The 22991-nt window shown below is 41.3% G+C and overlaps 1 protein-coding gene across 3 annotated transcripts; it reads right to left on the bottom strand.

The window, feature by feature from the left end:
• Window positions 1-842: 842 nt before the first annotated feature.
• On the bottom strand, window positions 843-19324 carry NMI (N-myc and STAT interactor). Of its 3 annotated transcripts, none has more exons than XM_089520039.1 (10): window positions 19146-19324; window positions 13893-13976; window positions 13559-13633; window positions 13262-13420; window positions 8528-8644; window positions 6674-6836; window positions 5222-5328; window positions 3518-3704; window positions 2898-3004; window positions 843-1582 (listed from the first exon to the last, which is right to left on the bottom strand). In XM_089520039.1, the coding sequence occupies exons 2-10, from the start codon at window positions 13971-13973 to the stop codon at window positions 1382-1384; spliced, it is 1197 nt and encodes a 398-aa protein (XP_089376165.1). In that variant the 5' UTR covers window positions 13974-13976; window positions 19146-19324; the 3' UTR covers window positions 843-1381. The 3 variants fall into 3 exon arrangements, with proteins under 3 accessions (XP_089376165.1, XP_089376166.1, XP_089376167.1); XM_089520040.1 differs by having other exon boundaries at window positions 13262-13351; XM_089520041.1 differs by lacking the exon at window positions 13262-13420.
• Between the last annotated feature and the right edge of the window lie 3667 nt (window positions 19325-22991).

The following is a 22991-nucleotide window of genomic DNA, read 5'->3' as shown; positions in this document are numbered from 1 at the left end:
ATGTCCTGTGAGACTTGTGCTAAGGCTCTGAATGCAAAATCCTGCAGAAACTGAAGCTTTTTTCCAAGCAAGTATCTTGTGCTTAACTAGAAAAGGGCCATCTGAATGAAAGAGTCCTGTTGTTAGCAACATCTGTTCCTATACTTACTCATAAAAACAGCACTTATGCCCTACAGAAATTGGCTTCTACTATACCAAAGCTGTGGATGTGGACAGTGCTTCAAAAGGAAACACTGAGCTCAGACTAATCTATATTAAGCAAAAAGTTCAGGATATGTAATTACATGTGCAAATCATCTTTTAGAAACCTTTTAGAAATAGTAATCAAAGAAGTTAGCACCATTTTTGATGTTAACATTATTGTGGGAAGGAAAGGCAAACTAAATACTAAAAAGATTCCAATCTATTTAAGATGGCAAGCAAGAGTGTAACAGCAAATTCAGCATTGTGAAACATGTAAGGGAAATGGTGGAGCTCCTCCCAATGCAACCAAATTCCTTCCAGTCTTCAGGTTTGCTTCATTAAGTTGAGTTGCCCCCCCCCCTCCTCTATGTGACATGACATAACCAGAAGTGATATTCCATTGACTGGTCAAGGACTCCATAAATCTCCATCCATAGTTCTGTGAATTCTGCTCATGATATTTCAGTGTATCTACCCCTCAGTTGTGGGTTACTTTAATATATGGGGAACCCATACTCTAAAGTGGGGGAGGTTTGCGGGGGGGCTAATCCTGCAATGTCAAGATAACGTGCCCTAGTGCCTGAACCATGGTCTGCTGGTGTTCAGAGAAACACGATTTTGTTTTCAAAAGTTCAGGGGACACAAACCACACACTCCACTTGCAGATCAAAAAAGTAACTTTATTCTTTGATACTGCCAGCCCACAGAGTATTCCCATCAAAACTGATATAACTGAGCTTCTTGTACAGTAGTAAAGTGCAAAAATGTAATTGAGCTGCTTGTACAGTAGTTTGTGTAAACACCTGGGCTCCAATCTATGTAAAAGTACATAATAACTAGATTACATTATGTTATCTTAAGTCTAGTGATATCTAGAGTAGACCCCAAAAATCTATGGAACTTATACTAAACATGACTATAATTTTTTTTCTCACTGATTCAATGGATTTAGGCTGCAGTCCTGCGGACACTTGCTTGAGAGGAAGCCCCATTTAATACAGTTGGGCTGTCATCCGAGTATTGAACCTTCAGTCCTTAACTGATGAGAACTATGGGTATTTATTCAACATAATCTTCTACCAGAAATCCATTAGTCACACTATCCAGAGTAATTTTTTTTAAAGATACTGTAACATTCTATGAAGCCCTTCACAAAATGGGGAAATAAGCCATAATATTCAACTTCATCATCAGTTTGTCATATAACATCATCTGCATAATTCTCAAAATAAGCAATTTGGTTTCCTTTTGAAGCATATTTGATGCTTTCAACTTCCCCACCACCATTACTAGCTTTCTGAAAGTGGATCACAATCAAGTCTTCCACACTCTCTTCATCTTCACCTTCAACCTTGATCCCTGTTAATAAGATTGTCTTCTTGGAAATCCCAGAAAATATCTGGAACAAAGAACATATCATACATTACAGCACAGGGTTCTCAGTTTTTTTAAGGAATGCTTGAATCAGCAGGTCAAAAGTGCTGGTATTAGGAAAGTATTAAGAAAGATAACCTTGTTGAACTTTATAAATTCCTGTTTATGAATCTGTATTTTAAGGGGCAAACTGGAGGGCAGCCTTAGAGGAGCACTTAGTTAATACACTTTTTTTTTAGAAATATAAAGAATAACTACAGGAGTTCTGATAATTATCACAACAGTCTAACTGAATCAGGGATAATTTAGTAAACTGACAATTATGTAAATTCCATTATTCAATGGATCTACTCTAGTTGGAAATGAACATTAGGATACAGGTTTTAATCCCTTTTCCCATGCTTTGGTCCCGATTAAAATTACCTCATGAAGCTATCTGCATTGGGAAGACAGTTCCCATTGGTGTCAAAGGCCCTTTCTCCTTCTGAACCCCATGTGCCTAATTTTCAAAATAAGCAGTTTAGCACTCTGTAGGGTTGTCAATGAAACAAAAAAGCCATCCTATTATCATCTCTTAAAGGCAGTGGCTGCTTGATACAGTGACTACTTGAAAAGTCAGCAACTCGAATGCTGTAAGGGAAATTCAAGTCAGGTCAATGAGCAAAATCACAAGAGCAGGATTATGCTCAGTGATTCTTAGCTGAATGGATTTTGACTTTATTATATACCACTTGATGCTGAGCTTTTCAATCCTACCATTTTCCTATAGAACAGACATGGAAACAGCATGGCCCTCCAAATGCTGTTGGGCTGCAACATAGGTCTGAAACATAGTGCAGAAATAATCAGGTCTTTAACGCTTTAACTCCCCTGGCTCAATGCTAGGGAATCCTGGGAATTGTCGTCTGTTGTGGCACCAGAGCTCTCTGACAGGAAGGCAAAATGTCTCCACAAAATTACAGTTCCCAGAATTCCCTAGCACTGAGCCAGGGTAACTAAAGTGTCCCAAACTGGATTATTTCTCCAGGATGTTTTGGACCATACTTAACTGTAAGGAATTCTAGGAATTACAGTCCAACATCATCTGGACGGCTTCATGGCTCCTCCTAGTCTACAGATACTTCTAGTCTTTAGGACTCATTACAGGAAATCCTTTGTCATCTGTAAAGGTAGGGGGATAACAAGTCAGTTTAAATTAAGCTGACAATTTATCACACTTACTGATTTAGGTCTGGTTAAGACTGTACTCGGGGCATGACAACAGTGCTTGACTGAGGGTCTGAATTAGACTGTTATCTCCAGTTAGCCCATCATGTGGTTCGGTCTGGTCTAGTTTTTACCTGAAATTGTTCCAGATGACTCTGTGTGACAGGGGAAACCAAGAATGAAAGAGTCCAACCACTTGTATGGAAAGAGTATGGCCCAAACCATGCAATATCATTAGCATCTAGAATAAAAATAGAAGAATACAGTCCTGAGAAATAAACCTTATTCAAGGATAAGGAATGCTTGTTCTAATACAATAAAAGTGAAACCTAGAGATGTCTAGGTAACTGACTCAGAAGTAAACCTCCCTGAGTTCAATGGTGTGCCACTACTAAGCAACTGTGTAAGTCTGCTGCTTTAACATCAGTCAATGACTCTTCCCAAGTATGACCCACAATGCAGATTGCAATGTAAGCATCTTTACCAAAGTGAAACTTTCTTCAGGGGCACAGTATCACTCTGGTCCTTTCCTATTGCTGGTACCTGAATGGGCACAAGTCATCCAGTTGGCCCACAAGTCCTCAACTGAGATCAGAATCTGGACTGGAATTGATTTAAGTTTCCTCAAAACTATTTAAAGTCAAAACACCAAATTATAACCTACCACAAAATCAAAAGAACAATGTTACTATACTAGCAATGCAGTCCAAAGAAGAGCCTACAAAGTTAGCTACCCAAATGCTTCTGAAATTACCTAGAGGTTCAGCAAATGTAATGAGAGCCATCTGGGACCGTGAGTCATAGGCCACCTTTTGTACTCCTCCACCCAATTTAGTTTGGCAAAAATGCAATTCCAACTTGTCTCGCATCCACTCCTCAGGGATGTTTAGGTCTGGGATGTTAGAAACATGAAGGTTTCTTTGAGAGATCTTAGAATGGAGCTGGAAATACAATAAAAAATTATACGCATGAAATAAATACCAGCTGTTAATATAACAGCTAAAATCAAAACATGCCTTGGCCATAGCATAAGTTTTCACCATATTCCCATCATCTCTACAATGGATAGCAAAAAAGCTACAGCAAGAAACCTCATAAACAAGCATTATTGTGAATATCAGAGATTAAATAATTTTTCATATTTCAAGGTAAGATGATTGGGAGAGCATGGACTGAAGTGTTACAAAGGATAGGCAGACTTTAAAAGAATAACAATGGCTGCTGTGTCTAACGTAGCTTATGGCATGTGGATCCTTCCAATCACAGGAAAGATTTTCACACTAGAACCACTCCCATCTAGAATTATATGATGGTATGGAAATCGGCAATGTGCTGAGCTGCGTTATATGATGTGCCAACAGGTATGAATAAGCAGTGTTCACAATGATCTCATCAAGCATTCAAGTTACCTTTTAGACTATGAATCCCAGTATCCCCTTCCAGTGACTACACTAACTGGTGAAAGATGGGAGCGGAAATCCAAAGTAGTACAATTTCCAAGTTCTGGATCAGATAATATGTGGACAACTCTTTGTCCATAAAACAGTCTACAGAAAACCTCAGACTGAGCTAAAATTAGAACATTAGAATGTCAGTGAATTATCTGGCTATTATCTGAACATTATGCACAAAATATTTTACCACCTTCATTAGGTAAAACAGGCTACCTTCTTTGTTAAAGAAAAAGAGGGGAAACCCTAATTTTACTTGAATGTAAATCAGTACAGGTATGAAGGGGTAGCTGTGTTGGCCATTTTGTAAATTCAAAAAAAAAAAAAAAAAAAATCCACCAAACAGTGATACCTTTATTGGCCAACCAAAAAGCACAATGTACTTGTTGCAAGCTTTCAAAGCTCCACTGGTTTTTTTAATCAGGCAAGATGTTACATACCAAACAGGAGAAAAATTAGAGATGTTAGTAAGATGCCTATATGTTGTAATTTCTGTCCTTAGTTAAGATGGTATGGGACCTGCTGAAGATATCCAACCCATACCATCTTAACTAAGGACAGAAACAACAAAACTAACATCTCTAATTTTAATCCTGTTTGGTAAGTAACATCTTGCCTGATGAAGAAGCCAGTGGAGCTTCAAAAGCTTGCAACAAGTATAGTTGCAACAAGCGTATTTCAGTTGAACAATAACGGTATCACTGTTCGGTGGATTTCCCTATAGCTAGTTTATTTTAATTCAACTCTATTCAAGTATAGCATTTGTTCAAATGTAACTCCCTAGAGATGTCAATATCTGAGGGCAGGGCATGAAAAAGTCAGGTAAAATCCTTTTCTTCCCCTCATGGGCCACCCAGCAAGATATAGGATGGCTGACCATCCTGTTAGTAAGGTGTGCATAGGATTACAGCTACTTATAAAATGACATATCCATTCACCAATACGTATACAGGATTCATACTATCTTGCTGTGTTTAAAATGTGTGCTCTCATAACCGTTCATTTACCTCAAATACTACTCCTGTTTCCAGAGTAACAGGCAGAGCTTGTAGACGTATCTTCTCATTTTCCATTTGCACAGTGTGAGAATGCTTTTTAATCAATTCCTGGGCAACTGAAGAACAAAATGTAAATACATTTCCATGAGGATGGTTATAAAAACTCACAAGTCATGAGATTATATAATCAAAAACGGTGAGGAATGAACTCACACAATGCCACAACCTGTGACATTTCTGTATACCAAGTCTCATGTGTACTTCCTTATTTCCAGAAGTAAGAGCCAGTATGGTGCAGTGGTTTGTGTTTTGGACTAGCACACTCAGAGACCAAGGTTCGAATCCCCACTCTGCCATGGAAATCCATTGAATGACACATTCAACACATTTTCAGTTTGCCCTAGAATTTGGGAGATTCCATTCCAGAAGTGGAATTCATGTGGCCCTCCAGTTGTTGTTTGAACAGCTACTCTCAGCATTTCCCCATTTGCTATGTATGGCTATAGCTTTTGAGAACTGCAGTTACCCTGTTTTAGTCTATTAGTTCTATGGGTCATCTGATGCCCTTTTCCTGGTTCCAATTAATGTATTAGCCACAACACTGTTACCTGTATCCAGTCTTGTCAATAAAAATGAAACAGCTACACCAGGTAGCTGATCTGGCATACTATTAGAAAATCAAATAGCATGTTATTTAATTCACTATGGCGCGTTACAGACGCGCACAAAGTACATGCTCCGCGCATACTAGCGTTGCACAAGAGCGTGCTAGGGTTAGGAAGCGGTATCACTTCCACAGGCACCTAACACTAGCACACGCGGAGCGTGCACAAAATGGCAGCGCCCATTCCACACGGGGGGCCGCCATTGCTACGTCACAACCGCGCCGCCTCCAAACGGGGCGGCGCAGAAGTGATGTAGTAGGGCTGCGTGAGGGCGCCTGGAGCGCCCTTTCTGCAGCCCCGGAAGGAGCTCCGTTTCAGAGCTCCTTCCACCTTTGCCTCGCTGGGCGCAGCTTTTACATGGCTGCACCAGTGATGCAGAGCAGAAAGGGGCCAAGCGGCCCCTTTCTCCTCCTCCCTGCCGCCACCGGGTGTCCTTGGGGCTTAAAGCCCCAAGGACACCCCTTTCCAGGCCACGGGGAAGCGGCCTTTTGCCGCTTCCCCGCAGCTTGGAAAGCGGCAGATCGGGGCCTCAGAGGCTGCCGCTGTGGCAGCTGAGGCCCCGATCTGGTGGGGAAAGGGCCAGTTACAGGCGTGCCCCAAACATGTGGTCTGTAACCAGCCTATATTTAGAAAGAGTCATGAGGGTACCACCTGGTTAACATAAATTCACAAAGTCTCTGACTGTTAAAATACAAATTGGTTCTAAGCTGTTCATACCAGAAGCAAGCAACCACTTTAGACTTAAACCTTCTTGCTTAAAAATGGACACTCATATATGTGAACAGACACTCCATACCACTTTCTTGTTCAAATGTGATGAGAGCTTCTCCTTGGTTCAGCCTGAATGGGATTTTTGGAGTTATATGAAAAAGGCAGGATATGTTCATACAGTCATCTTCATTCTCGATGTTTTCCAGATGTGTACACTTCATTTTTTTCTCTGGTATGTCTCGTTTAAGCTGGTATTTTTAAAAGCGAAACAAAAGAAAACATATAAACAGATTTTGAGAATAAAAACAATAATTCAAATTCTTTACCTGTTGGATGGAAGGTTAAAAGGGAATAGAGACCCCAAAGTTTTTACTTGTTTGTTCTTAAGCCTCAGAGCCTATGGGTCAGCATGTCAGCAATTTTTTTGCTTAGACAGAAGATAGGATAAAGTGGCTACAAGCATGATACTCCATAGTATAGCACCATGGTAGGTTTATTATTGCTGCCTTGGATCCCATTTAGTGAGACTTTTAGCCTTTTCCATCAGAGAGCTCTGTTGCCACAGTAAACTACTATTCCTGGGATTCCCTATCAATGAGCCAGGGAAGTTAAATCTGTCTCAAAGTGGATTATTTCTGCAGTGTGGTTTGAACTTGAGATGTACTGTGCAAAACTGATAGTTTGTACAAAGTGCTAGCTTCATAAATATTCTCTCTAAGTGTCATTTATAAGTTGCATCCCACCTCTTCCTCAAGGAGCTCAGAATGGCATTTTAGCCTGGCAACAATTCTAAATACAGATAGTTATGTTAGTATTTTTCTCAAGGCAACTGTACACTACACTGGCTGGGCTGTCACTGAGCTTTATGTCTGAGTCAGGATTAAACCTGGCTTTGTCACATGTAAACCCAACATGCACTAGGCTGTGAGTTTCTAGGGGAAGCCCGTAAGAAAGACATGAGACTTTAGTAGGGTATAATAGCATGAGGAAACAGGATACTAGGCTGCACAGGCCACTAGAACTCCTCTTATATTCACTGGTCAGACTAGTATTATTAAGAAGTTGGAAGTAATTCCCACTGTTAGGTTAATATTAATTTAATTCAACAGCGGTTACTCTGGGTTTTTGATTTCATTAGCCAACCCATATGTCAAATGACACTGTGGCCTTCTGACAATACCACAGCAGCCAACTGGCAAAACAGAAATTCAATCACCTTTTGTTGCTAGCAGAGTGTTCCCTGGTTCTGAGTGTAACACTCTAATAGACCCCTAAAACTGCCTACGGGGTTAAACAGACCGCCCCAAAGGGGCAGTGTGATACCGCCCCTGAGAAAGCTGGGTCCGCAGCAACCACACACCACGGCCCCAAATGGCTTTTTGCTGGCACAAAAGGAAGTGGCAAACTGCCACTCATTTTTCAGCCAGCAAAATGCTGGCTTTTCCGGTGTCACCATGGCTTTGCAGTGCTCCTATAGCATGTAAACGGTGTGCTACCAGAGTGCCACAAAGCCGGCACACATAGAGGTGGGCAGGTGGCGTAACCCCGGCTTAGGGGCGGCGTTAGAGCGTGCAGCGTCTATGCTCTGATGCCTCCCTGAAGCCAGACAAAGGGGGAATCTGTTTCGGCCCTAGGTAACCGTAAATGTAATAAAGTTTTTAAGGTGCAGGAAGCTTCAAATACAAAGGAAGAAGGAGGGGCATGACAATTGTTTTCTAGTCCAAAAGTGCTACATTTTGTCCAGTTATTCAGGAACTTTTAAAATCTGCATATTTTAGGGTATGTCTTGTGCATCATGCTAATATGCATCCCAATATATCAGTTGACTTCTTATGCTTCAAGCAATCTAGGTCTATCATCATCTCACCAAAATCCCTACCATCTTATCACAATGAATAAAGTTATATCCTTTTCAAGCTTCATTGATAAAACACATTACCTGAAAGCTCTGTGCAAACTCTCCACACTTAGCATTCTTTGCTTCACATTTGTCTTTAAGAGCCTGAATCTCCCTTCTCAGCAGATCATTTTGCTCATTTATACCAGAAAGTGTCCTCTGCAAAATAAGACAGAAGACATAAATATATATATTTAATCATATGTGCCTGATGTTGAAAGAAACTTCTTTTTGTGCACAGGAAATCAGCACCAACAGCCAATCAATATTTTATTTTAATCTTTTAAAAATTTAAAATAAATTTTATTTTTAAAAAACCTCCCCAAATCCTGGAATTTCTCAGAACCAGAACTATGGCAATAAAACTGTATCAATAAAATACAATGAAAACAAAACACTCTAAATGAGAATGCTCCTGTCTTTCTAATTTGGGGGCCAGGAAAAGGCTAAGAGTGCATCCAGGCTGATTAAAAAGATCAGAAAATCCCAGATTATTCCCTGTTCTTTCCAATTTTATTTTCGAGATCCATACATCTTTTATCCCAGATTACTTTCTGTCAGCTCCCTGTACAATCACAGATTTTTTTTTAATATCAGTTTAAAAAACCCAGGTCGATTTATTTTAACCCAGTGTAGAATCAGAAAGAACAGGAACAAAATCGGACTTTTTAATCAGCCTGGATGCACCCTAACAGGTTGCCACTTACCTTTGAAAACTGGAAAAAATATGGCTATAAACCATGCCAGATTAGTGCCCTCAGGAGAAGTACACTGATATAGTGGGTTGACCACTGGACTAAAATTCTGGAGACCAGGGTTTGAATCCAACTCAGCCATGGAAAACCACTGAACAATTAGAAAACTAAGTTTGCCTTAGGATCACATAAATCAGAAATGACTTGAAAACATATCACAACAACACAGAAATGTTAAATTCTTCCAACATCAGTGTGACTTTCTGAGTGATGTAGAATTGCTGATTCTGGATCTATCAATAAAGTGCTGTTGATTCATCAATCGAGCTGAATGGCTGATTGTCCTGGATTCTGGTCTCGCACTCTGACAGTTAGCTGAGACTGACCCCTCCCAAACAAACCAACAGCTAAATCCCCTTAGTTAGACTACTCCTCCCATTAGCCAAAAGCCCACACAGAAAACCCCACCTCTTTCTCACTGGTTCTCATCCTCCATCACTTCCCCCTCGGCTTCTATCCCCCTTAGCTGAAAGCTGCATACCAAGCCTCTGAGAGCAAGGCCTTCAAGGACACTAGATAAGCACCATCTGGCTCTACTGAACACTACTAGCCAAAGCAACCCCCCATAATCCCCACCAATAATATATCTGATAGAATACATCAGGATTCTAACACTTTCTTTCTCTCAGTGACTTAGGGGCCATTCACACTACCTTTTAAACTGGTTTTGAAATCGATTCTTCCATGTGAAGTTCATATTGGGCCTGGGTCTGTCACAATCCATGTCGAGGCTTGCACAAGGAAATGCCCCTTACCGCGGGTTATTGGGAATTGGGCTAAAATCCGTCTTTTCTGAAAAGACCCGGGTTCCGCGAAATATGAACTTGCCCTCGATCATGATCAGGGCAAATTCAGGGAGGGATTAAGGTCAGAGGGCGGGCAGAGGTCAGAGGATTCCCTCTCCTCATCCAAGCCGAAGGAAAAAGGGGGATCTGGATGCAAAAGGTGGCAGGAGGCAGAAAGGGAGTGACTGACGGGGTCAATTCAGGGCAGGTCAGGGCGCTACAGCAAGGGAAGCCTCTGCTATCCGGCAGAGACCTTTTTCCTTTGGATTTTTTTTAAAATTATTTTTGGCAAAAAATGTGCATGTTTGTAGGTAAAGATATATAGATATATATAGATATATAGAGCGTGAGCAGGAGCAAGGGTCAATTCAGGGCGCTACAGCAAGGGAAGCCTCTGCTATCCGGCAGAGACCTTTTTCCTTTAGATTTTATTTTTTTTAATTATTTTTGGCTGTCTATGCACATATTCTTTCCTTTGAAATGACTGCTGCAATGTGAATGAATGTTACAATTCAAATGTAATGTTGCAACTTGGCAAATTGATACAGCTTTTGCTACTGTCTCTAAGGAATTCAGGGGTAGCCTATTTTTTCCTTTGGAATGACTGCTGCAATGCGAATGAATGTTAGAAATCGAATGTAATGCTTCTCTTTCCAATTAGGCAAATTGGCAAACTGATACAGCTTTTGCTACTGCCTCTAAGGAATTCAGCTAAGGAATAGCCTAGGGAAAGCAAAAAAAAAAAAAATGCATCCTTTTCTGGCATTCTGAGGTGAGGTATTAATTTTATTGTTGTTGATGTTGATGTTGTTGTTGTTATTATTATTATTATTATTATTATTATTATTATTACCTGTGTATGAGGCATTCTGGGGTGCCAAGGGAGTGGGATACAGGCTACAGAGATGGCACTAGCTTGCATTTTGGGGTTGAAAATGGGGCCAAGGGCAGATCATAACCTACAACACTGACCCAAATGCCCACAACACACACACACACACACACACACCAGGGGTTTTTAAATTTGACAAGTGGTGCCTGCTCCTTAAAAAAAAAAAGGAGGGGTGGAAAGCACACTTCTGATGCCCCTATCAGTACTGGAAACGTCACCTATGACCATCGCGGAACTAACTTTGATTGACAGCCAAGCATGTTCATCTTAAACCTGAATTCTCCAAGAGGGCATTCGTGTTAAAATGCCCCTGATTGGTGGTCAGCACTTGCTTCCAGAGAGATTCGGCAGGGAGCCCCCCGAATTTGACCAGTTCGTTCCAGAGCAATGCCGCCAGTGTGAATGAGGCCTTAGACGTGAAGGACAGAGGCTTTGATCTAGTGGAGCTCATATGGACTGAGGCAGTTTTTGCACTTCCTCATGTTTCCTGGAACCCTCTGTGCCACTTCCAAAAGTATTCCACAATATCCCCCCCCCCCCCACTGCCCATGTACATCCTTGTTAAGGATCCCTTATTAAGGATCACAGGAAAATCATGGAATATCAGCTCTCTTCTGCTCTGACTTCCTTCAATGGGAATACTGGCAGAAAGCTGAATTCATGCATGGGATCTTCAGTTCCAAGCCAACAGATCAAGATACCAGCTCTGAAACATTAGAGTCCTAGCTTTCATTCCTACTAGAACTGAAAGGAAGCAGTTTCTATAAATGGAGGATCCAGCTTTACTTTTAGCTTTTCGGGAAGAACATACATTTCCTATGCAAGGCACTGCTGTTATTTCTTTAAGCAGCTTCTAAGACCAACATCGGCTGAATATTTTCTGACTGATTTCCTGAAGCTCCTCAACCCCTTGGCTTAACTTAGGCTTCAGGACATATCTCGCACTTTAGGCCCCAAGTCTGACAAGCTCTGGTTATGTTTAAGCAACCCAGTTAGTACCACTCTGTTGCTATGTTAACATGACAGTAGTTTTTTGCCACACCAATACTTTCCCATTCTTAATGGTTCCTGCGTGAAGCAGAAGCATTATCAGCATTATCTATATGGTGGGCATCATATCTGACATAGCCAAAAAGTAAATGACAGTACACTGTTTTTAGATTTTGTCTTTTGCTGTATATACTCATGTATAAGTCTAGAAATTTAGGTTAAAAAAATTACCCAAAAAACCTGAGCTCACTTATCCAGAGGTCAATGTAAGTACTGTACTTTAACTCTCTCTCTCTCTCTCTCTCTCTCTCTCTCTCACACACACACACACACACAACCATCCCCTGGTGAAAAGCAAGTTTAATCTGCCCTGGAAGCACCAACCTCCTCCTACTCTCTCATTCATCCAGCCTTTTGTATGAGCACAAACAGTTATGTCTGCTGGAATTTTGTAAGTTCTTTGGTATTGTTTTCTTTTGCTTCATCCTTTATATCATTCATTACATGCCCCTAAACTTTTACCTTTGTCTTATCTGCAGGTCATATCAATATCCATAATTTTGGCCTCAAAACCTGCCATCAACTTACACATGAGGTTGGCTTATAGTCAAGTACAGCGTGCCCGCGCCATACGCGGGCGCACCATACGCGGCCTTGAGCATATGCGCTCAAGCCGCGGGGCGCGCGCGGGGCAGAGCGTCCCATTCAATTGAATGGGCGCACGCGCCCATGGCGCCCCGCGCGCTCCCGCACGAGCCCCATTGTTTCCAATGGGGCTCGAGCATAGGCAGAATTTGCCTTACACGGCGGGATCCAGAACGGATCCCCCGCGTAAGGCGAGGACAGACTGTATATACAGTATTTAATTGCTCTAACTTTGTGAAGGAAATGTCTGCGATTCCTACACCAACATATCACCCTGAACACATCTAATCTCTTCTGATTTTGGAAGCTAAGCAGATTTAGGCCTGGTTAGTACTTGAATGGGAGACCACCAAGAACACAAAGCATCTCAAAGTAGGGCAAAGTATGAATCCTCTTGGAAACCCTGGAAAACCGCTGTTAGTGGCAGCAGATGATCTTGGACCAGATGGACCACTGGTTTGACTTGGTGTAAGGCAGCTTCCTATGTTACTTGCATCTCACTGAGTAAAAACTGAACCTCCAAAGCTATTCTTAATGCAAGAGGTCACTCCTGGGGCATGAGAGAGAATAAAAGAGAGTACCTCTGAGCATGGGCAAGGTACATTCAACCAGTTCCCATTGAATCTCAATTTTACCCACATTTCCCCACATTACACTTTTTATGCTTTTTAAAGAAATACTGGCCCATGGATATACATTCTTTCATTACCTTACAGTCTTCCTGGGTTCTTGTTATTTCCATAACTATTTTGTTTTCCTGGTCCTTAAGTTCTCTCAGCTTATCTTGATGATTCTGTCTCTTCTCATCAGCAGCAAGTTTTAAAAGAAGCATGTTAGACTTGAGATTTTCAGCTTTTGCAACATTCTCCTTGCCAATGTAAAACATACTGATGAAATTTCAGTGCTTCAAATAAAACAGTACTAGAAGTTTTTTCAAGAAGTAAACAATAAAATGCCACAAGTGGCTGATACACAGTTTATACTCCACAACATCTACTGTACTCACCTTCCATTTTTCTAGTTCTTTCTGTTTTTCAGTTGCATTTGCAGCTAGACCTGAAGTCTCACGTTCTTCCAAAATCTACGAACAGAAATTAAAAGGAAAGTCTTTTTAAAAAAGAAGTCTTCCTCTCATGCAGCATAACTCAGGTGTTTTTTCATGCTTACAAAAAAGGAGTGTGTGCATGCAAAAAAAAGTGTGTGTGATATCTCTTGCCACATACAAAATATATCAACAGATAAAAACATAAGCCCACTGCAGTTCCTGTTCAATATGACAGAGGCAAAAATTAGGACAGCATGCTTTTAATGTGTTTAGCTGGAGCTATATGAATACCTACAGCATTTGCCATCAGTGTTTCCAGATCTTTAGTATATCCTGTCTCTTTTACAAGTGTTTCTGGAATTTCAGTTCCCTCCATACTCTACAAGAGAGAGGAAGAAATACATAAACATTATTTATTATGTAAAAGATAGCCATGTACAACATTGACTGTTTCATTGGAAATCGCATGAACGCCTGACAGAACTTCTTTTAATTGTGCTAGTTGACAAGTTTCCATTTTATTTACAAGTGTTCCTGGAATGTTATCTTTCTCCACACCCTACAAAACAAAGTTAGAGGCACATAAAAATTACACCATGTGTTAAACTTCTACTGGTTTTATTGCACCAAGGACCTTTTCTCCACAACTGGTTTATTGCGGTGTCTGAACACAAACTCTGACTTGTCTTTCCTCTGAAAGAACAGACATAAGCCATGAATCAGGTAGAGTATGCTGCTACACAGCCTTACCTGATAAATCAGAATTCAAAAGAATTCTGTCTTATGTTCTGAACATGCTGTCATAAAAATCCAGTTTTCTGCAACTCTGGCAAATTCTAGTTACCAGACGGCCTAAGCAGAGGCTCTTAATTAAACCTTGCACCGGCAATAATCAGACTCATTGGATGGCAGTGCTATTTTTCCCACGAAGGCTTCCTATATGAACTAGCATAAAAAGTTTAACTAACTGAAACCATTACACAGAGAGATCTTGTAGCACCTTTGAGACTAACTGAAAGAAAGAAATGAGCAGCATGAGCTTCCTCAGATGCATATGGTGGAGTGGAAGCCAGGCACATACACACATATGCCATTGGTATGTAAAGATGTCAATTCAAATTACAAATCCTTTGTGTATGGAAATGAAGTTGCAGGTCCAGGTTTAACGATGGTCGTTAGTGCACAAAGACACAGGAAATTGGTGTTTGTGCATGGAGATGAACTGGCAGAAACCATATAAAGTGACCTCCACTTGGGTTTATTGCCTACACAACAAATACATATTGATGCCTGTCTTATTGTTTGAAATCTTGCATTCTGAATAAACTTTGTTCTTCTGGTCCAGGATCCTGGCTTCTGAGGTCAACTGTGTACAGTAGGCCCTTGGTATTGGCTTGGTATTCCTAGACTTCCTGGGAATACCAAAATCCATGGATGCTCACATCCCATTATATACAATGACCTAGCAAAATGATGTCCCTTACATAAAATGTCAAACTTATGGTTTGCTTTTTGGGTTTTTAATGTGTGTGTGTGTGTGTGTGTATTCAAGCCATGGATGGTTGAATCTATGGATGCAGAATCTGTGGATACAGAGGGATAACTGTACAGAATTTTGAATGTGACCTGATCTAAGTCTAAGCTTCTTCCCCAAATAATTTGACATGAATTTCAAAATCTCTCTTTAACTCTGAAACCATTTTTAATTTTCAATGCACATGCTTGCATGTGTGTGTTCCATAGTCCTATTTCCAGAAAAATAAATATGACTAAGCACTCAGCTCATGGTGAAAAAGTCATTACCTATCGAAGGTAAAACACAGCATCTTGGCATTAAACTGATTGAGGGGGAACCCAAAACTTTATTTCTATTCATATGCTTTCACTCAATATGAATTATTAAAACCTAGACAGGGGGAAAATGAGGTAATTTTGTCTGATTCCTGAAAGAAATGGATATGGGTATTCCAAAGATTTTCCAAGGGTCTATCCAATCTCTTTCAAATAAGGGTTTCACAGAATCATAGAATCTGTGGCAGAGTCTAAATCAGAGGATCAGTTAAGCAAGCATTTGTTTAAAAATAAAGAATTTCAATAGCAGGTATGATGGCATCATTTGTGTACAGTTCAAACATCATTTGATGAGCTGGATTGACTCCAATGAAATAAAACATTATTTTAAATATAGCATGCATACATTCAGAGGACCAAAGGTTAAGAACCAGTGATAGAATATATTCACAATTTTTCTTCTTACAAAACGGAGGCTTTATTTTTATCTTTTCAAATTTCACCAATATAAAAAATGGTACAATTTTATATGCTAATTACATTATAAATGAAGCACTGGGTGTTGCTCAAGCAGTAAAATAAGTTTAGATATGAATAAAAGCATTGCATTTATTTTAATTCCCCCACTTTCTGTGCTTTCTTGGGATAAATGGAAGACCCATACCCACCAGGCAACCTCAACATTTCTATGTATTTTATAAATTTAGTTGTGTTAAACTTCTATTCCACTTTCATGAACTAGGAACAGAACAAAAACAACAGAGAAAATATATATATAAACAGATGTAGATATTTAAAGTTCAAGTTTAAAAAACAAAACAAATACAGACAAGAGCAGATTAAAAGCAGCAAAAAATAAATTGAAAACAGCACCTGGGAAAACCAGCAGTAAAGAAAACAAATTGCTTCAGCTAACTAAAAGCCTTCACGTGCCGCTGAAAGATTAACAGAGCAAAACCTGTTGTGGCACCAGAGCACTCTGACAGAGAAGGCTAAATGTCTCAGAAAACTCCCAGAATTCCATAGCACTGAGCCATGGCGTCAACCTGGACTGTTTCCAAAAGTGGCGTCAACCTGGACTGTTTCCAAACCATAGATGTACATGTAATTACCAGACTAAGGAATGTGTGGCTTTCGAGGGGCCCAAACTATAAAGTTATAGCACTATGATTCCATTTTAACTGGAATGGCAATATCCTATTGAATCCTGAAGTTCCTCCAATCTGCAACTGGGATGCACTGCCATCTGGCTGGGAACTCTTAATGCCAATCCCAGAATTCCACTGGATGTTGTCATGGCAGTCAACGTGGAATCATAGCTCTATAATCTTGCTGTGTGAATGGGTCACAGATGTTGTTGGACCACATCTCCCATCCTCCCTCATTGTGCTTGTTTTCTAAATGGTATGCCTCACATTGTGGTTGCTTTGAGATGATTATTGCTGTATGTTTTTCCTAGATTAAATAATATATTGTTTAAATGGCATTGTTTAAATCTCTAAAAAATAGGTTGTTGTTCTGTGCCTTCAAGTCATTTCCGACTTATGGCAACCTTAAGGTGAACCTATCACAGGGTTTTCTTGGCAAGATTTGCACAGAGGAGGTTTGCCATTGCCTTCCTCTGAGGCTGAGAGAGTGTGACTTCTCCAAGGTCACCCAGTGATGGCTGAGCCAGGACTCAAACCCTGGTCTCCAATGCTCAAACCACTACGCCATGCTGGCTCTCAAAATTTGTACAGGTTTAAATAAATCTGTAAAAAGGTTATGATATTTTTGGATACATAATGAGTTATCTCTATTAGTAGTGAACATATGTGATTTATAAGAATAGTCAATAATTGCATTGTTTACCAATAGTTACATGAGTAAGTATATACGTATAGTTGGCCCTCCATACCCACGGATTTCTTTATCCATGGATTCAAGCATCTGCAGCTTCAAAGTATTTTTAAAAAAGTATAAATTCCCAATAGCAAACCTTGATTTCGCCATTTTATTTAAGGGACACCATTTTGTGATACCATTGTATTTAATGAGACTTGGGCCTGTTACAGACTGCCAAAATAAAGCTGCTTTGGGTCTCTTTGGAGGTATGCTGTTTAAATGATGCATGCACCCTAAGAGTCTGGAAGCTGCACCAAAGCTGCACTCCAGTGCTTAGGAATGGATTGTGGCTTTGGTGTGATCTCCGGACTCTTAGGACCCATGCATCATTTAAACGGCATACCTCCAAAGAGACCCAAAGCAGCTTTATTTTGGCAGTCTGTAACAGGCCTTGAACATCCATGCATTTTGGTATCCAGGAACCAAACCATGCATTTTGGTATCCAGGAACCAAACCAGATAGCAAGGGCCCAGGCTTTCCTTGTTAAATCTCTTGGATTACATGGCTCCCAGCCCTGAGACAACAAGTACAGGTGGGGATGTTGCACAACCTGGCTTCCCCCTTTTTCTTATAAACTGGAAATCCCAGGGAGGGCAATCACCTGAACTCCATCACAAGTTTAAAGAGCTAGCATGTGATGCTGTGCTACAAAGCCTCAGCTACATCCATATTAGCCACACATGGGCCTGTTACAGACAGCCAAAATAAAGCTGCTTCGAGTCACTTTGAAGATATGGTATTTCAATGATACATGCGTCCTAAGAGTCCAAAGGCTGCACCAAAGCCATGCTCCAGTCCTAAGGACTGGAGTGCAGCTGTGGTGAAGCTTCCAGACCCGTAGGGCTCATGCATCATTGAAATACCATACCTCCAAAGTGACTCGAAGCAGCTTTATTTTGGCTGTCTGTAACAGGCCATGGTGTGGCTGCCTGAAGGGATCCACTGAGGGGTCTTCAACACACCAAGAATCCTGGCCAGATGGATTTCCCCTCACATCCATGAACCCCACAAGAGATGGAATACACTGCCTACAGTGCCTTCATGCACAGCCAATGCAGAGGTGGCAAAGAGAATATAGGGTGAATACAGTACTGCAAGCCTCTGAGGTGTAGTGGTTGAGCATTGGATTATGATTCTGGAGAGCAGGGTTCAAATCCCCACTGGGTGACCTTGGACAAGTCACACTCTCTCAGCCTCAGAGGGAGGCAGTGGCAACCCCCCTCTGAAGAAACCTGCCAAGAAAACCCAGTGATATGGCAACCCTAAGGTGATCCTAAGTCAGAAACGACCTAAGGCAAACCACACACAGAGAGAGTTAGAAGGAGGATGCAATTAATATATTAAACAGGTGGCACCGGTTAACATCAAGTATACTTATTTTTCAAGAAGAGAACTGCTCCTTAGGTTACTTCCAGGTTTATGATTTCTTTACTTTATTTAGCTCCTTCCCCTCCCCTGCCACCAACTACAGCACCCTTAAAAATAAAACCAAAAGCAAAAATACAACCAAGACGTTGTGGTTTCGCTTTGAACAGCCCCAGCCTGAGCTAAAGTGCAAAGAAAAGGAGCTCCAAAGGCAGAAAGAGTACACTATAATAAGGAATTGGGAGGGGGAACCCTCTACTTTTTCACTCAGTCAGATCTCAAACCCCCCCCCCCCCCGGCTTAACCCAGGCGTCCTCCCTTTCCACCTTCGGCCCAGGAGCAACTCCCAAAGGCCCTCCATTTGGAGCAGGACTAAATGAAGCAGGGGTTTCCATTTCTACGAGTGGTTTTAGCTTTTGCCATGTGTCCCCCTGTTTCTGGAAGGTCCTCCATCTTGTCCGCCTTGGGGACGAGGCATCTGAGCAGCCTGCCCCTATCCACACTTACCAGGGCAAAAGATCAGTCAGGCGGCAGGACTTTGGGATGGGCTCCAGCCCTGGATGAAAGAAAGTAGAAGGAAAAGGGCTGTTGGACTTTGCTGGAAATCTGGCAGAGGAAAGAAGAGGCCACAGAGAGTCAGATCCCTCCCTGCAAAACTTTGCTGCCTCCCAGAAAAGGAGCCCAGCCCTTTCTCCTCCCCTTTGCTTTCAATTTCATTTCCCTGGGAGGCAGTCATGCTCCACCTTTGCTCCTCCAGATGTTTTGAACTTCAACTCCCAGAAGCCCCGGCCAGAGTGGACTAATGCGCAGGATGTCTGGGAGTTGAAGTCCAAAACCCTTATTGTTGATCACATGCATCTGAGGAAGGAGGCTAAGCCTAGGAAAGCTCATGCTACCAACTGCTTTCTTTCAGTTAGTCTTAAAGGGGCTGCACAGTGGTTCCCAGACTCTGGTCTTCCAGATGTTTTGGACCTCAGCTCCCAGAATTCCTGACTGCTGGCTGGGGCTTCTGGGAACTGAAGCCCAAGACACCTGGGGAGGGAAGAATCAAAGTTTGGGGAACATTGTGCTACAAGACTGATGTCTTTACATTTGTTATTGTTGTTCACCTATCCAAATGGGGAGTTTATCACACGAAGGAGATCGTGAATATCCAAGAAAAATTACATAATAATTACGTGAAACAATTTCACACACTGTTGCGTAAAATCCACCATTAAAGTGGTCATAAAGAAGCATTAACGCACATCTTTTTACTTTTGGGATTTCAACGACAATGCGTTTCCGATATCACTTTATTTGCACAATTGCATGTGATAATCATTCGTACAATTACTCGCCACTTTTGCTTTATTTGTGGGGTGCTTCGAATGCACTTTAATCTCTCTTTAATGCCGAAGTTTGCCCCAGTGTGATAAACTCCTTGAAGCCCTGTTGGCCAATGTAGCAAGTCCAATAGTAACCTCCAAAATCCACAAGACTGCAGGGTGAACAAAGGTCCTCCTCACCTCAAGGCACAGCAAAATGGAGGGCCTTCAAGAAAAGTGGAGGACATGACCCATTAAATAAGCTAAAACCACTCACAACAATGGAAATTAATATATCTTAGCGGTGTTCAAAATGAAGAAAGCTGAAATGTAGGGCAAGTCCTGGAAAAGGCAGGACTCTGGTCACTCTGACAAAACAGGAATATTTTGATTGGGCCAGAAGCCAAATGCACAAAATACATGTTGCAAGCTTTAAAAGCTGGACTGGCTTCTTCATCAGGCAAAGGCGTTCAAAAAAATCATACAGAAGAATTTAAAAAATATAATAATAATAATAATAATAATAATAATTTATTTCTATACCGCTATTCCAGCGATCACAGCGATCACAGCAACTCCCAAAGGCCCTCCATTTGGAGCAGGACTAAATGAAGCAGGGGTTTCCATTTCTACGAGTGGTTTTAGCTTTTGCCATGTGTCCCCCTGTTTATGAATATAAATATGGCAATGTTAGTCCCAAAAAGGGTTGCCATGCATTTGGTCAAGATGTAGCTGTTCTCAGTTCTGATGGTATTGGAGGGAAATCCACGGAGGCAGGTCCCTCCTCCTGGCCAGGTGAGTCTTCCTGACAATAACCTTTTAAGTTCCATTAGCAAGGCAAAAAGAGATGGCAAACAGAAAGGACAAAGAAATATAAGCTATTCCTTAGCTAAAGGTTCACTTTCAGCCAAAGGTTCAGCATTCAGATGCAGCCACAGAGGCGTTCATTCTATATTTATTTATATTTTAATTAATTAACTTATATTCCCCGCTGTTCTCCCAGCATCGGATCCAAGGTGGCAAACAACATTTTAAAAAGCACAATGCAGTTTAAAAACCCTCAATACAAAATTTTAAACACAATTAAATGAAATTTCTATTGGAGGAAAAATACAAATTTTAAAACAGCCTTAAAGGATAATTAAAAAAAAAAAACAGTACACCCCCAATTGCAAGATTGATCTGCCATAACACACTAACAATCAAAAGCTTCCTTAAATAAAAGGGCCTTTACCTGCTGGCAGAAAGAGAACAGGGAAGGGGCCAAACTCCCTGGGGAAGGGACTTCCATAACTTGGGAACAGCCACCACATTTTATGTCCTAACCAGATGTGACTGGGGCAGTGGGATCACTTCCCTCCTCTTCTTGGATCATCTTCTTCTACCCAGTGGAGTTGAGGCAGGTGAAAAGGGGAAAGGACAATATAATATACCCTGTGGTGCCCCTGTGAGTTTGTTGCAGTGGACTTGGACACCAGAGCTCACAGTTGGCTATTGGATTCCTTTAACTTCTACAGTCAGCCCTCCTTATTCACAGATTTGTTATCCATGGATTCAAGTATCCACTGCTTGAAAATATTCCCAAAAAGTATAAATTCCAAATAGCAAACAGGGGCGGGTTACAAACCTCCAAAAACTACGTATGGAATACGTATTAGGGTTAGGAAGGGGTGGTGCTTCCGCACCCCCCCAACCCTAGTATGTATTCCATACGTACAACATGGTGGCGGCCCTTCCACATGGGGGCCGCCATGTTTACATATCGGGCGCTGTGCGTCCGGACGTGTCGCTGCGTCTATGACGTCGTGAGTCCGCCCCTGGCGCCTCGCAACATCATAGAGGCGCCGCTTAAAGAAGCTCCATTTTAGAGCTTCTTTTTCGGTCCGTGCGGGAGCCGCGCAGTGTGGCTGCTGCGGCTCCCGCACGGAGCAAACGGCGGCGGCGGCAGACCGCCTCAAAGCGGCGGTTTATAACCCGCCAATGATTTTCCATTTTATATAAGGGACACCATTTTACTATACCATTGTATTTAACGGGATTTGAGCATCCACAGATTTTGTTATCCATGAGGGTTCCTGAAATCAAACTTCAGTGGATAACAAGGGCCCACTGTATTATGTTCTTCATCACCTTAAGTATTGTAGCTCTTCTTACATACTGGCAGTGGGGACTTGGGACGGGACACACCAGGTGACCCTCTAAGAGGGGGTGACACCACTGCTCTCTAAACGTCTGTCTTTGGGCAGAATGGGCTTTGGGGTTTGCCTGCATCTCTTTAAAATGGTGAAGGGATGATGGGACTGGGGTGAGGCACAGTGGGAGGAGAAAGGAGAGGACCCAGTTTTTTTTAAAAAATACAGTACATTTTAATTTTAAAATTTTATATATATATATATATATATATATATATAATTTTTCTTTTAAAACATTACATCTCACCAAATGTTCATTTTTAACCACATGAAGCAATGCACATGTAAAGGACATTTAGGCTGCATGTATGATACTGTGATTTAAAGGTATAATTTTAATTTTGCTAGTTGTTTTAGGTCACAACTGTTAGCATGACATTCTGCGATATGTGAGAATTATGATTTATGAATCACTTTAGTACAAAATATTTACTACAGATTCTGCATGGTATGGTATGGAAAGAGGTCAGTGGCGGGGGGGGGGGTGACACCATGAGTTACTGCACCAGGTAATGCCAACCCTACTGATGCCACTGTTGATCACCCCTTAACCGAAATGCTTAAAACAGTCAGTTCCATATTTCAATTTTTATTTCCAGATTCTGGAATTTCTATATTTGCATATACATAATAAGACATAATGAGGCAGGCGAGAGACTAAGGATCTGTGAAATAGTGGGAATGCATTGTGCTCGAATCTACGCCTCCTGTCATTTCATAGATCCTTGTGTCTCTCTCCAGCATCCCAGATATAGTACAGGTACATAGCTCAAAAAGGCTTGGATTCCAGAGTATTTCAAATTTCAGAATCACCGATATTCAACTTGTACTATAACCAAATAAAAATATCTGGA

This window comes from Sceloporus occidentalis, unplaced genomic scaffold (assembly GCF_023333645.1).
Source record: "Sceloporus occidentalis isolate IW3139 unplaced genomic scaffold, rSceOcc1.0.p SCAF_4, whole genome shotgun sequence".
In the NCBI taxonomy this organism is placed as follows: domain Eukaryota; kingdom Metazoa; phylum Chordata; class Lepidosauria; order Squamata; family Phrynosomatidae; genus Sceloporus; species Sceloporus occidentalis.
This window is presented reverse-complemented; position numbering and strand designations above follow the sequence as displayed.

Excerpts from the sequence above, each read along its gene's own strand:
- NMI (XM_089520039.1), bottom strand. The coding sequence starts at position 13,973 with ATGGAGGGAACTGAAATTCCAGAAACACTTGTAAAAGAGACAGGATAT. Across the intron at positions 13,421-13,558 it reads AAGAACTAGAAAAATGGAAG|GAGAATGTTGCAAAAGCTGA; the intron begins GTGAGTACAGTA and ends TACATTGGCAAG. Across the intron at positions 5,329-6,673 it reads CACATTTGAACAAGAAAGTG|TTGCCCAGGAATTGATTAAA; the intron begins GTATGGAGTGTC and ends TTTGTTCTTCAG.